Here is a 16,212-nt window from a genome sequence, read left to right on the forward strand (position 1 = left end):
AAAAATTAGATATTATTATGAAAATGTTGCCAATTATTACTCCCAATATTACACTCAATTTTCATTACGTTGCACTAAGAATACATTAATATACAAATTAGATGCAGTTTATAGATACATTGGTAAAATGGTAAAATGGTATATCAATCAATTCCGTTATATCTTTTATATCATAGTTCAGAATTACCTTTAAACAAAGTTTGTTTAAAAATCCTGAATCCTAAACACTGATTGCCTCTACATGCAATTTCATGTCATTTTATTTTGTAAACAAGTCGAGTCCTGTCAACTACAAAGGACATATCATACACATAATAAAAAAATAAAAAATGAATTTATTTCTTATGCTCTAAACAATGTAATGACATGAAAAAAATATTAAATTAAAAAAAGTTTTTTTTTTTTTTTCTGGGTCCCAGAAGGATATGTAACTGCAATCAGTTCAGTTCACTCTTGTCTCTTACTCAATAGGAAAGCTTTTTATGTGCTCTCAAACTGTAAGATTTCAGGGTGAGGCTGAATCTAAAGAGCACTATTAGTGCAAAGCATTGTGGGGAGGAACCCCGGGGAAGATTGCTGCATGAGCATATGGTGAATTATGGCAGAAAGCAGACACAAGCATCTGGTCTACTGTTTCAATCTGATCTGTATATGTACTTTTATCTATTTAACCTTCAGGTCTACTTTCTCACAAGTGCTTTTAGAAGGATAGAACAACAGACATAAATATAGAATTAGCAACAGAAAGATTGATAATTAGAAAAAAAAGAACGATAGACATAACAAAAGAGAACTACAGACAGAATGACATTGATAGAAGGATGCAAAGAATAAAAGATACATGACAAAACAACTGATAGAAAGAATGATAGAATGACAGATAAAACAAAAGACAGATAGATAGAGCTACAGATGGAATGACAGATAGAATGATAGAACAACAAATAGTACGACAAATAGAATGACAAAAAGTACGACAGAACTTATTAGATATGGCAACTAGAATGATATAGCAACAGACAGAATGATAGACAGAGACCGATAGAAGAATAGAATGACATATATTATGAAAGAAGGATGGTATAATGATAGAATAAATGATAGAAAGATTGATAGAACAAAATAATGATAAAATGAACAACAGAATGACAAATAAAATGACAACAACAGACAGACAGAAGACGGATGGATGGATGGATGGATGGATGGATGGATGGATGGATGGATGAATGGATGGATGGATGGATGGATGGATGGATGGATGGATGGATGGATGGATGGATTATTATTATGAAAGAAGGATGGTATAATGATATAACTAATGATAGAAAGACTGATATAACGAAAGAATGATAAAATGAATCACAGAATGACAAATAAAATGAAAACGACAGACAGACAGACAGACTTGCAGAAGATACCAAACAAGACAAAAATGTTTTTACCTTGTAGTCGCATATTCAGGCCGGTAACCTGAGGGAGAAAGAGAGAGAGAGAATATGACAATACAGTTCTTCAGAGGCCCAGGGGAGGCTTTCGTTTATGCTCAGTAAAGCCCATACAGCCAGCCATCTGTCTGGAACTGGACATCCACACACATACACCTTTAGGACATTGTTACGTTTTGTAAAAAGAAAATCTATATTTCCACTGCAGTAGCAGCTGAAGAGTTTTAGCTACAGGTACCCGTTTAGCTATAAAAATATTTCATCAAAGTGCCAGAATACAGCAGGCAGACTACTGCCTACATCTTTAAAAAACAGACACGGTTGATTTTAGGCCAGGGAACATGGTTCCTGACAGCTTTGTTGATCCCACCCACACAGCGTTCACTCAAAGGCCCCTAACAGCAGAGTCTGCAGTGTTCACAACACCAGAATGAAATGCCCCGGGCTCCGAAACACGAAGAGGCAACATGATGAGCAGATTTACACATGATGAGGGAATTATAATCCGTCATACTATCACAATTAATTAAGATGAGGTTAATACGAGGTTGCATCACCCACATGAGCAGCAGAGTGTCATGAGCATCTTCCTGCTGGTTTCAACTGGCTATGAGGACTATGATCCAAATGTGTTATAAAGTACCTTCATCATTAATTGTGTACTTTTAGTTTAAACTGCTGAGGAAGGAACGAAGGAAGGAAGGAAGAAAGAAAGAAAGAAAGGCAAACAATACCATCTCCAAGTGTCCGCTTCAGTAGATCATGCTTTGCCTGGAGCTTAGTGATGAGATTGCTGCCCTCCAGATACTCACGGAACTTCTGTGAAGAGACACAATGGACAGCAGGGTAATTTAAGAGTAATTTAACTTTTTTATACAACATTAAGTAATTACTATATATATATATATATATATATATATATATATATATATATATATATATATATATATATATATATATATATATATATATATATATATATATATATATAATAATCACTGAATCGAAGAGTCCTGAAAAAATGTACTGCATCAAGGATTCCACAAATATATTAATCAGATAGCTGTTTTTTATTGATAATTATAAGTATCATTATTCACAATTGAGCACAAATAAATGAAAACCAATTGCAATAATATTTGAAAATATTATTGTATTTGCTGCATAATTTCTGACTATGAAAAATTATTTGAACTAGTAGTGTATAATGTATATTATTAAAACTTTTTTTATTTCATCATTCAGCATGACCTTCTTATAATGCATAGTTTAAAAGTGAAACAATTTTATTTAAATAAAGTGACTATTATTGCAAAACACAAAATGCTAAATTTTTCTATATATCCTAATCATTGTTGCGCATTGTTTCAGCCTTAAATTAATACATTGTTTAAATTAATACCTTGTTAGCTAACTATACATTTCTGATACAAATCCAAAACCTGGACAGTCTGATAACCGATCACTCTTGAATTGTAATGTAGACACTGAATTGAATTGTAATGCATTTTCTGTAAAGCTCCTTTGAAACGATATGTATATTGTGAAAAGCGCTATACAAATAAATGCGAATTAAATTGAAATTGACCATAAAATAGAACTGCTCCGTCTCCTGTTGGTTGGCGCGTCTCTTGGCGATGCTCGGCTTGCTGAGGTAGGTTTCCGACACAGTGGACTTGACCGATTCAGTGGAGCGGCTGTGATGGAAACATTCCGACACATCATAGTCCTCAATGGTCACCATGTCCTGGATGGTAGTGAGAGTGGCCTCTGAGGTCTTCTTGATCTGAAATAGGAGAACATTTTTAGTAGGAATAGGCAGGGCCGGCTCTAGCTCTTTGGTTGACCTAGGCGAGATGAGTTTTGCGCCCCCACCCCACCCCACCCCACTCACTTTTATCGTCTCTATTCTAATTCAGCACGTCTGTTTTCCTATGCCTACCCCTAACCGAGAAGCACTTATTATTAAACACGTTCAACGCTTTATTTCCACTTTTCAAACATTTTCTCACTTTTTATTGAAAATAAATGCCTTTCCGATCTGATATGTGATGGGAAAAGGGAATAGAGCGAGTGTGGTAAAAGGCAGGATCGAACCTCTGATTGATCTGCATCAAATCTTTATGCCGTGCGTCTTACCACTACACCACAGCCACTGTAAAGAATATGATGAACCCAGCATATTTGTGTTTAATGTAAATAATATGGTATCTATCGTTAGGCTGCTCCAGTAAAAAAAAAAAACGAGAGGCCGTATTTATTTCCTTCCGACGCCCACGTAGAGAGCGTTTGTACTTTTTATAACTAACGTGCATACGTTATCCATATTCATAACGAACTGGACTTTTGATATTTAAATGACATCCATGTAGGTTATTGTAGATTATTGTCAGTAAAGTTATGTTTGCAATACGTATAGTAATTATGTAGAAAACTAGCAAGTGATAGCTTAGTGACAATATTAATAATATTTATAAAATAAATATTAGTGGATAAGATTGATACTAAGTAATTTTTTTTATTTGTTTGACAACTTATTGGCTGAGATAAGAAGACTAACCTCTATACTGGGCTTTCTTTCGATTTTCTTCCTTTCTCTTTTTCTCTTTTTCCGTCCCTGTGCACCCGCGGGTTTAGGCGCCTCATTTTTGATGAACGCGCAAGATGAGCACTTGCCTGACCTAACGCCTGAACTAATAATCAATAATCACCATCAATTCAATCCAATAATCAGGTTGATAAGTAATTAAACGTGTGGCTGAGGGGGCGCCCTATGATGATTATGTTTCATGAACATTATGTTGTATTTCGCTTGTTCCGATTATATGCTTAATGGGATTGGGAAGTAATGGGCGGCACTGGAGCGCGCTCGCGCCCCTAACACAATTGTCGCCCTAGGCGACCGCCTAGCTCGCCTATAGCAAACGCCGGCCCTGGGAATAGGGGTGCAACAGTCATATGATAGCGATGGCTACTAGTATTCCAGTACAGTTTTATATCCAATTCAATTTCATTCCAGAATACTCCTGCATATATCGATAAGAATGTGAGAGAACAAAAGCGCTAGAAAGACATAATACACCAAATAAGTGACCAAATAAAGGGTTTTCCTCTCACTGTCCCTGCTTGACATGTGCTCTGTGACTAATAGCAGGCCTTGAGCATGACACCAGACCAAAGAAATCAATTTATAGCGAGGGGAGAGGAAGATGACCCAAGGGAGCATCATTCATTTGATGGCCTTGAGGATTCATTTCTGTACCTTTCCAGTGTCAGAACATTATCATACATACTGCAACATTATCATACAATAGGAACTGTATATACCAAGAGAGATGATTTGCAAAGTGCATTTCTATAGACCAGTGAAAGGCTTCATTTAATACAATAAACAATATAAATCCACATTTAATGTGTGTTCAATGCTTTAATTATACCCCTGAAGGATGATTTCTCGGGCAAATACTGATATATATGATCAGCGCTGATTCATTCGATTATTTAATCAGCATATCATGTAAATTAAACCAATTACAACATTTAATCAATTACAAGACCTAATTAAAACAATTATATAACCACATAAAATGGTGAAAGGGAGATGACAATAGGAACAAAAAAAGATGGGGAAAAGATGTTGAAAGTTGGTGCAATCGCTCAGTGAAAGTATTTGTTCACCTGCTGAAAGAATCTGCACAGCATGAAAGAACAAATTTCTCTCACACTGACATGCTCTCTTTCTCTCACGTACACAGTTTGGAAAACTGTTTGGAAAGTAAGCATAGCCTTTTCTGTTTGCACAAGCAATGCAATCTTCTTGCACAATGCTATAAAACATACATATACAGTACACGAAATAGAAAATAGCTGTTTCCATCCACCTATTTTGGGATACCGAAAAAAAAAAAAATCCATGTAAAAAAACATGTTACTCAAGTGAGGTGGATCCTTTTTTTACTCACTAAAAAGACATGCACATAAACTACGATTAGGCGTCTCCGATTATGACAAAAATCATAATTGTCTATTATTCGCTTGAAATTGTAATTGTGATTATTAATGGCGATTATCACATTTTACATTGACAATGATGTTTTGAATGGCATATACCATTGTTTGAAGCAACTCTATGCCATATTTTTATATGAAAATAAACAAGCTGAAAAAACTTTTTTCTGCAGCTTTAAGCCTCAATTTTCAACTATACATTGGTTTGGATTCTTCTTTAAATAAAAAAAAAGTAAAAATATGCATGGCATTATAATGTTACACTATAGTGATTTCACAATTTTTAAAAAGAGGGAAAAATAGAGTGAGATTGATAACAGCAGTGAAAAGAGAGAAAGATGTTAATTTTACCACTCCTATAGATGCTGTATTAGAAACACCCTCACAGCAGTGGTAACTAATTTTTTGTAATTTGATGCAAAAGTAATAAAATACGAAGTATTAGTGTTATAAATGCACATACCTTATTTTAAAAATGAAAATATATAAAAAGTTGCAGGATTTACGATATTGATGACAGTTAAAACAGATCACAGTCTGTGAAAAGGGTCTATAGAAAAAATTAAGATGTAGAAAGAGCATACATATATATATTTTTTTGTTGTAATTACGCCATTTGATAATTATGTAATTGTGGCATCTGTAATTGTAATTATGATTAGAAATTTAATTAATTGTGCAGCCCTAACTACGATCTACATCTATCAAATAAATCCCTCAATGTCCAAATAAAATAATAATTCCCCAAAAGAGGATGTGATTTGAATAAAAGGACGAACCAGTAGAGCAATTTTATTGCACAATAATCACTGATTTTAGTTTGGTCATCCTGAAATGCCTGAGCCAAGAACTGTCATCAAAATGGTTGGGAATAATTAACTCCACAAAACCGTCTCACACGATTGCGTTCTCAAATATCAGGCATCCGCCTCCGAATGCAAGATAACATGACAGCATTTATTACGTTTCATTTGCACACTTTATGATGTATGAATAAAACAGTGGCTTCAGCTGATTTCAGCAACTTCTATTTTCTTTTTCAGGAAGTGATGATTTTGTTTTCTTGAACATGGTATGGAAAAGCGTACACAAGGTACATTGGCAACTTTTAGTGGGAACATAGTTATGTCATTCAACCACAGTGACTATCACCACCGCACGATATCATGCAACATAAAACCATGGTAGTTTCATCACACAGTGAGCTCATCTCTCTCATTGTCCCATTCTGTCTGAATCATTCCTCACATCAATGCAGTATGACATACAAGTCAACGGAAACCAACAGTCACACCTAGATCCAGGTCACTGTTCCACTTGTTATTCATCGGCCTGATGTGGGAACTTGAAACACTACGAGATTATCAGTTTTAAACCTGTTTTATACTGTTAATCTGTCTGTGGTTTGGTGTTGGCGAGGGCCTTTATGGATGATATGACACACCTGTTGTATAGGATGTTGTTTACTGGGAAAGTGTACCTCAGTTCAAGATATAGGTTACACAGAGGTAAACTGAGTGAAGGGAAGAGCTCGGTCTCAAACACATGAAAGCAGTCAAAATGAAATGACAAGGAAAATGTAAAGTAGTATCTTTAAAGTCGCCATGACTTGGATATATTTCACAATAGGGAAGAAAAGACTATCACAACTTCTGGTTTATGCCAACATTAAAACTGTTTGAAAAACCTTTAGCTTTTTCAAAAAGACATGAATTTCATGGTTAAAGACATGATTCTTAAATCTCATCATAATAAAATAAACTATACTTCAGCTGATAAAAAAATAAGCTAAAAAAAAAGCTAAGCCCTACTTTCACAGTGTGCAGTTTGAAATACTATTTAGTAGGCATTCCTTATAAAATAATTAAAAAAAGATAAATATTTAAATATTATTAAAAAAAGATGGTAAATATTGAAAAAGGGCACAAAGTAGTATAGGCAAAAAAAAAAAATGGGGAAAAGAGGCCAAAAGCTCACCATTCCCTCAGTGGAAGCATGTGTAAATAAAAAATATTTAAATATTTAGTAGTGGAAACTTGACTAGCTTTAACTAGCTAATTAAATAAATGTTAATTAGTTGCCCAACGGGACTAGTATTATCTAGGGACCTCTGGTGATAATAATTAATAATTGTAATAATTGCCGAGAATGTTGAATGATATGTTTAATATTAACATCAATACTATTCTTAATGAAAAACAGAACAGAACAATGACATAGGCGCTTTTACATTTAGCATTGAAACTGAATCATCCACCGTCTGTCAGCTTCTCACTCGTGATCTGAATCTGCCGCTGGTCTGTGCTCAGTTCATGGTGTCTGTTATCTAACTGAACGAAATTATGTTAGTTACTACTATAAAATAATCAAAACATCGGTGCCTGTTTATGATTTCATACAGCTATATCTATAATGAAGTCTTGACATCATATCCGGGAGAAGTCAGTAAATTGAATTTGAATAAGTAAATTCCCGTGCGAATGCGCCACGTAAAACTCAGACGTAAAACTCAGTAATTTCTAAATCACAGAGGTCCCTAGATAATACTAATCCCGTGCGAATAGTGCTTTAGTCTGAAATAAGTTCATAAAACTCAAAACAATACAGATTACTTCAAAGGTGTCAGTCAAAAAAAGCTCTAAATACTGATAAAAGTTCATTTGTTTGAACTAACTCGTTTAATTTGAGTCGGCTATACTCAAACCAATGAATTATTTTAACTGTTAAGGTTTCACAGTGTAGGTCTCTTATAAAGCAATGAGTCCTTACGCATTATAAGTTTTACAAAAACATTTATTGTTTGGAAATTCCAATTTGCTGATCAATTCCATTATCACCAGTATTATGAACCGAGGGTGATGAACAAGCTACTCGGATAATAAAAAAAACACTACAAAGATGATATTTTGGCATGTGTAGCACTCTGGCAATCAGCATTAGCACTAACAGAAGAGCCTGAAAACCGGTACAAAGGCAGCAAAGAGGGCAGCAATCAGACAATCAGTGCTTCACACAGCAGCAGGAGAAGTGCACAGATCTCCCAGCGTTTGATGTGCCTCCCAGAGGTTTATCGCCAGCAAAACAAATAGACACTTCCTACGGAGAACTAAGCAGTGCCTTAGTGGGGTTTTAATGTTTGATGTGAATAGAATATATCCATTGGAGAGGGAAAGGAGGGCGGGACAGAAAGTCAAGAGATAACGCTGTCAATTCTCCTCTGAGAACTCCAATCTCACCCTAATCTCTACAGCAAACACTATTCACATTATTCAATTATGAGCTTGAGAAGAAGAATGAAAAAAAAGAAGAGCTGACAGCTGAATAAAAACTAAAGGATGAAGCAGGAAGCTCTAACTGACAGACATATTCTTCCTTTGTGTCTGATAAAGGTGTGTTTGAGGATGAGGCGAAGCTAAATGGTTTACAACAATAACACTATAATGTATTCATCAGGTCATTTCTTCTTTTCTTCTAATGTAGTGAAGGTTTTAGGAAACAGCTGCACTAAAACATAACACTATATCCAGTATCCTGTATGGTTCCTCACAGACCTTGTGTCAAAAAGATGCTTTAAGCCATTTGGAGAAACCAGGAAGTGACCTCAAATTCTCTTGCTGTGTGCTTCCGTTTCCTTTCAGTCTGGTGAGTTTAACACTTGTCATTTAGCACAAGGGCTTGATATTTATGTAATGTACACACCATTTTTATATCTGCCTTTGCAAACTTTAATTTGTATTTTTTTTTATATTTACCCCCTGGGTATTCTTTACCTTTATAGACTGTGCCCAGACACTGAATGTAATAAAATAAGAATCATTCTCTAGTTACTATTTAATCACTGAACTTTTAATCCAGTAAGGCAAGTAAAATTCACTTTTCACACTAGGCAGTACTACGGTATATAACTAGCCACAAGGGCAGTTCCTCAAGAACTAAATGTTCCCCTAGGGCCATTTTCCTGGTTGCATTAAACCCGCCAATAGGAACTCTGAAGTTATGCATGCGTGCTTGTGTTTTTGACTTTTATTTTGAGGGCATGGCGGACATTTATTTTGATGCCGCTGAGAATGCCAGAGCCTGAGCAGACAGCGCTCCCATTCTCCGCCTTCATTAGTTTAAGATCTGTTTAACGGTCCTGTCTAATACGTTATTGAAATAACTTTTATGCAACAAAAAAAAAGACCGTATATGAAAATGTTTTAGCGTTTGCAGTGTGGTTGATGTCCAATGTCGCTAGCAGAGCAAAAATACATTATGTTTTGTTTGGTCCCCTCAAAGTTACGTTGGATTTTCTCCTTAGCGTAACGGTTGAGAGATCCATCTATCACTGTTTTCCATGTTTGTAGAGTTAGTACATGGAGTAAATATATAGACTATAATCTGTCTAGAGCTTTTTTTAATGGCGGGTGGTAGTTAGTTTCACATGCGTTCGGCCAATGAGCGTAGATTTAGGTAGTCCCTATTGTGCTGGGTTAGACCCTACTCTGAAGTAGAAGCTAATTTAGTTCCCTGCAAAAGCCGTTCCTAGAACTAAAATCGTTTCCAGTTCCTGCAGTGCGAACATGCCAAAAAGCGGGAACTTCCGCCATTATTTCTAGGAACTACGAAAAAAGGTTCCTACGGTGTGAAAGCCCCCTTTTACCCCTTCAAAGAATCTACGTGTCCCGGACAAGCATTATACCATGCCCTGCAGAGGACATTAAGGGTTTAAATAATAAGAACTAAGAACAGGTAACAAACTAATGACTAAATATGGAAACTAACAGGAACACAGGCAAAACTTATCCAAAACACAATGAAACTCAACATAACTAAACATAACCCTGGCAGTAAAATTCAAAATTTAGATTTTCCTTCGTTTAAACGTTTCATGAGTCACTTTCATTTCTTACAGCGACTGATATTTATGTTACAACCTGCAACATTTTAGTTAGCTGGACATTTTTCCAGAACCGTTTAGCTTCCATGACAACACTGACAGTGGCCTGAGCAATCATTCTTCACAGCAGATGATTTATCAGCTTTTTCTGGGAAAAGCCCACTAAGGACTGTAGCAACTGCCTGGAGCAACAATATTCATACAGAACTGACCAGTTCCAAAGCTGCATTGAATTGCAGATAGATCTGTCTAACCTACATAAGTTATGTCAAATTTGTGCAGGAACAACAATATACATATCTTTATTACATGGACATACTTAAAATTAAATTTTGTCTGTCAAAACTGAGAAAAAGAATCACGGCAGAGAAATAACAGAAAGGAGATAAGAGAAGAAAAGGGCAGTTGTAAGACACTCGTTCATTTAAGATGGACATGATAAGGCCAAGAAGCAAAGCTAGACTCCTCCATCTTCCTGACCGAGTGTTTTTTTTTTAAATATATATATCCGGCAGCATCCTGAGCATTCGACTTAAAAACTGATTAAAAGGTTGCAGCCTTGGAGGGGAGATAATACAATTTTAAAAGAAAGAGACAGTCTGAAGGAATATGGTGTCACTGAGAGAAGCCTCTCTGTGCGTCACGCGGGTTATCTGGAGGACAGTGAAAACTCTGCAGGGAGGGAAAAAACTATTTCTTGTAAGTCCTCCCAAAGCCTCTTTTACGATCAGCTCCTGCCAACTCAATTAAGCAAACAACTGCAATGCTGTCTCGCTCTAATGCAACAGGAAGATACGGGTTGTGTGCTCCTGGACTAACTTATTAAACAAGATTTTCAAATTCAATTATGCAGTCGAAACCATTTAAGCCCTGGTGATCATCTGATGCAATTGTTATTTAGCAGATGCTTTATAACCCAAAATGAACCACACGCTAAATTCTCGGAAAGTCTAAAAGGTGACGTAAGTAGGAACCCAGTTTATTGTTCACTCACTGACTACTATTAGTATGCCATTCATGAGTTATCTCCCCCTAAGGTATAAACATTGAGCCCCCCCGCAGGCACCATTCCAAACACTGAAAGCAGTCAGCACAGATCTGTCAATCTCTTTCCAGCTCAACCCATAGTGAGAGTTTGGGGCGTGGCCAGCGAGTGTTAAGCTGGTGTGGGAGCATGACTGACGTGTTACGTGGGAATAGATATTCAGCTTTGGTTACATGCATGGCAAAATTCACTTAAAGGAAAACTCCGGGGAATTTTTAAGTTTATCCTGATTGTTATACATTTGTGAGTACAGTCTATAGAAAAAAAAACAAACCGGATTGGTGCTTGCAATTAAAATGTCTGTCCAACAAGAACAGGGCCCTTACATGACAACGAGATGTGTTTAGCCACTTTGCCATTGTTTAAATTCACCTAAATAGTGTTTTAGACGGCTAGCTGTAGTCTCGCGCTGAAGTCCCATGGGACACGCAGTTGTAGCCGGAAAAAAAGGAAAACAGTCCAGTTGGGAAGAGCGTGGTGTGTGTAAAGCATGATTATTTTATTACTGCACATCTTTCCGCAAGCCGTGTGTGCCCAAATGGAAGGATAAATAAAGTTTATATTACTGGGCATTGCAGCATTGAAAATTGCAAAATCTATTAAATAAAAATAAAAAATATTTTAAATCTCCCCCAGCATTAGTGTGACCTTACCTCTTCATTCTCGATCTTTAGGGTGGCCAGGCGGGACTGCAGCTGCTGGAACCTCAGGAGGAGCTCTGCCTGCACAGGAGGTTGGGCTGTGATCTGACACACCTGGAAAATAAAACACAGACTTCCAATAACAGGAAAGCAAGATGACATCTGGCATTAGAGAACCTGCTCTTATTGAGCTTAGCTCCCTAAAGGAGTAATCTTCGATTCAAACAAATAACCAACACCTGGCACAAGCATTATAACTGACTCTTATGAAAGCAAAACCCCAGTTGCTTTCAATGATCGAGAGAGTACAGGCATGACCACAAAACAACAGGTTGTAAACCATGCGCAGACATGATATCAGTGACAAAATGGCCAATTAGTGAGAATAAATCCAATAAACACTCTCTAAAAATGGCTTGAAGGGGAGAAATGCAATATGATTTGCTCTCAGCACTCCGCGTAAACACCGCGCTGCCAGCTGAGACTCAATAAAAGAAGGATATGAAGCAATCCTGACCGCACATAATTCAGAATTTCATTAAGATGCTTTTCTCCATTCGGTATCCTGTATGATCTCATGCGCTTCACCACGGCCAGAGACTAGATTAACGTGGGGGTAATGGATGGGCCAGTGGATGGGAGCTGCATGTTAAAATGAAACATAACGTCTGCTTAAAGGTTATTTGGAAGGTAAAGAGTGTTGGGTTAGTCCTACAATGCAGTACATTTTCGTGGAACAGTGTAGAAGACTGGCACAGGCCAGAACGAAATTGTTGAATTAAGTCATTATTTTGTTTGTTTTTGCACACAAACAGTATTCTCGCCGCTTCATAAAATTAAGGTTGAACCATTGGAGTCACATGGACTATTTTAACAATGATTTGACTACCTTTCTCAACCTTGAAAGTGTTAATTAAATTGCTGTCTATGGAGGGGTCAGAGAGCTGTTTTCCGAAGATGAATGAAGGTCTTACGGGTTTGGAACGACATGAGGGCGAGTAATTAATTGACAGAATTTTCATTTTTGGGTGAACTGAACCTTCACATGTTCTTGCTTTTCTGTGAATAATCAATTTATAATTATTAAATTATCAACTTAACTTGATTTCCTCAACCTTATTAAGGGAGTATGCGTTTTTCTGTGAATGTGGGAGACTTCCCATTCCTATTAACCATCACAGGTAAATAAAGTGCACTATTTGTGCTAATAATTACACACATACATACATATATATTATATATATATATATATATATATATATATATATATATATATATATATATATATATATATATATATATATATATATATGTGATAACAAATACTAGTTTGCAATATAAGCAGCAGAATGGACTGTTGTACAGCAAAATGTGGATGACAGCAGAAGCCAGACACATTAAAGTTATAAATGTCCACGACCACTCTTAAATATACGGGTAAATCACAACACAAAATATATATATATATATATATATATAAAAGATACATAATACTACAGCATAACAGACTGTTAAGAAAATAAACCCATCTCATCTTAGGTTACATGGTGTTAAGATACAACTTAACCAAACATTGGGTGTCAATGTGGTTGCTACTGTGTGTGTACATATGTACGTGGGTTTGAGGGTAAGACTTTGTTTAAATCTGACCTCATCTCCCATATGTGGCTGGAACTCAAATTTGATGGGTGGGCAGAACGCTGTTGGGTACATTTCCATAAAACGCTGGCGGTCACTACGGGGGTCCAGACTGTCCACGGCGTTCTCAATGATGTCCAGGCCCTCGTGACGAGACGTCTCCAGGTTATATTCAGCTGAGAGGTAGGTCCGTAAAGCTCGGTTCAGAGAGGCATGATATCCCAGATCACAACACTATACAGGAAGAAAGAGAGGGGAGAAATTGTATGACATTTTTGAGAAACGGATGTTTTATCTATTATTTAAACCATTGTCATCCTGCCACTGATAGTGATGGGTAATGTATTTTAGTTGTGCAAGCCTATAAATTCATAAAATAGGTATTTAAGTAGCATTTTCTGTCAAGCTGCATCACAATTTGTCATCAACCATACACAAAATCTATCATGATCTCAGTCGATTTTTCAAATGTGAAACAAGATTTGAAAGCTGCATAAGCAATCCTTTAACCGAGACACCTTTTAAAAAGCAGTCACTATGAAACTGCAAGTGAAATCTCTCGAATTGCCTCAAAACTACAATCTCTTGGGTACCAGCCAAGATTTGTGACCACTAGGCCTTGTTAAGCAAATGTCAGGTCTGACTCAAAGCTAATATCTGAGATTCCAAACACATTAACATGAAAGGACACTGGGTACTGGTCTATCAGCAACTGTGGCTTTGGGAATATTTGTGTCTCAGTGTTCTGAGGTGACCTAATACATACTGAGTGTGCTCTGATGGTCTGAGTGCTGTCTTTATAAGGCCTTGGACTCTGAGGACAGTTGTAGCCTGGTTGTTTCCTGGCAGGGATTTCCATAATTTGATTTTGACTATGATACAGGAGTCATGGGAAACTGAGATGTCCTGGATAATAAAATATGGGGGATAACTGGGCCATCCTTGGTGATATTATTTAAGTTCTGACTCTGTGTCCCTGGAAGATCTGTATGTATGTATATGTGTGTGTGTGTGTGTGTGTGTGTGTGTGTGTGTGTGTGTGTGTGTGTGTGTGTGTGTGTGTGTGTGTGTGTGTGTGTGTGTGTGTGTCTATACACACACACACACACACACACACACACACACACACACACACACACACACACACACACACACACACACACACACACACACACACACACACACATATATATATACACACACTGATATATGGCCAGAGCTCAACTTGAGCGAGCCACCGTGGTCATCAGGTATTACATTAAAAAGAAAGAGTAAAAAAGAGGGACCAACTGAATATTATGAACTTCTAAAATTCACTTTAAGAAAAGGCCTCTGGTTTCTCCACCCACTTTCTCCACATATTTTAGCATGCTTAGTAAGTCCTTGATTAGATGTTTGATTGTTTTTATTGGGGGTTGGAGCTAAATTGCAGGACAGTAGGATTCAGGAGCAGGATTGGACACCCCTGCACTACAAGGAATGTTTTTTTTTTATCTCACACTGAGCACTACTGTGCTTCATTTTACAGAGACATTGTGTGTTAAACTCCTCCTCCTCCTCCATCAGGCCTTCATAAAACGTCTTCAAATAAGAAGTTTATGTTGTTGTTTGGAGATATGGAAATGAATGCAATTTAACCACAGTGTATTTTTTAAAACATCTCATTCCTGTCAGACACACCTGCATCTAAAGTCTAAAGAGCTTAAATTTGAATGCAACACTGACAGCTCTCGCTGCGGAATCTATGCATTTCCTCAGATCAAAGCAGGTGTAGACAAAGATGCATATTCAACCAAGAAACCGGTGAACAGTGAACACAGCAGCAGTCTTTGTCATATTTAGCATCCCAGCAGACCTGAGGTCAGTTTGAAACTATTTATAACTGTCCTACTTGTCACACAAACTTTCTTCCATCTGTGAAAGAATCCCTGCACCTCCTTTTCTTTCCCCGGTACTTACGTCTATTAAATCAGACAAGTCGTGAATGTAATACTTGAAGATTGAAGCATTAGTGGCTTCGAGTGTCAGCAGGTATTCGTTCCGAGCTTTGATCGACTTCAGCTTGTTCTCCGAGTACTTGGCTTGCCTCTGATGAGAGAGAGAGAGTGTAGAAACGAAACAGACAGAATTTGAGAAACCGGGTTGAAATATAAAAAAACATGCAAGCGGGCTTTTATCTCTGCATGCAATATGTTCCTTGAAGATTTTTTTTGTGAAATGACAGAACAAATCCTTCCAAAAATAAACCAACAGGGACGTGTAAGCGTATAAACTGCAAAAAAATCATTATACAGACATCCATGGACCAACAGAGCACATCTATGTGGTTAGAAAAAGATCTTAAAGCAAAGGATGTCATTACAAGTACTGTAAATTATAAAGTATTGCTAATTTCCTGTATCAGTAAGGATACTTCTAACATTCAGACCCACTTAGTCATCTAACTCAACTGACTGACCAACAGACAGTGAGTCATGCTAACTTCCATATTTTAACCTTCCCACAATGTCTCGTTCCAGGAAGCATCACATGGAGAAAAAAACACTCCCACAG

The 16,212-nt window shown here is 36.9% G+C and overlaps 1 protein-coding gene across 5 annotated transcripts in view; it reads right to left on the bottom strand.

Annotated features, from left to right (window-relative positions):
• The window catches only part of srgap1a (SLIT-ROBO Rho GTPase activating protein 1a), a 129,917-nt gene that overhangs the window by 41,595 nt on the left and 72,110 nt on the right, over positions 1–16,212 (bottom strand). For all 5 annotated transcript variants that reach the window (XM_067420230.1, XM_067420228.1, XM_067420229.1 and 2 more), the window contains exons 6-11: positions 15,619–15,747; positions 13,672–13,893; positions 12,034–12,135; positions 3,037–3,234; positions 2,183–2,267; positions 1,446–1,473 (exon numbers count right to left, since the gene is read on the bottom strand). In XM_067420230.1, the coding sequence (XP_067276331.1) occupies positions 1,446–1,473; positions 2,183–2,267; positions 3,037–3,234; positions 12,034–12,135; positions 13,672–13,893; positions 15,619–15,747 (764 nt within the window). The remainder of the gene's footprint in view (positions 1–1,445; positions 1,474–2,182; positions 2,268–3,036; positions 3,235–12,033; positions 12,136–13,671; positions 13,894–15,618; positions 15,748–16,212) is intronic.

Source organism: Pseudorasbora parva, chromosome 16 (genome assembly GCF_024679245.1).
Source record: "Pseudorasbora parva isolate DD20220531a chromosome 16, ASM2467924v1, whole genome shotgun sequence".
NCBI classification, from domain to species: domain Eukaryota; kingdom Metazoa; phylum Chordata; class Actinopteri; order Cypriniformes; family Gobionidae; genus Pseudorasbora; species Pseudorasbora parva.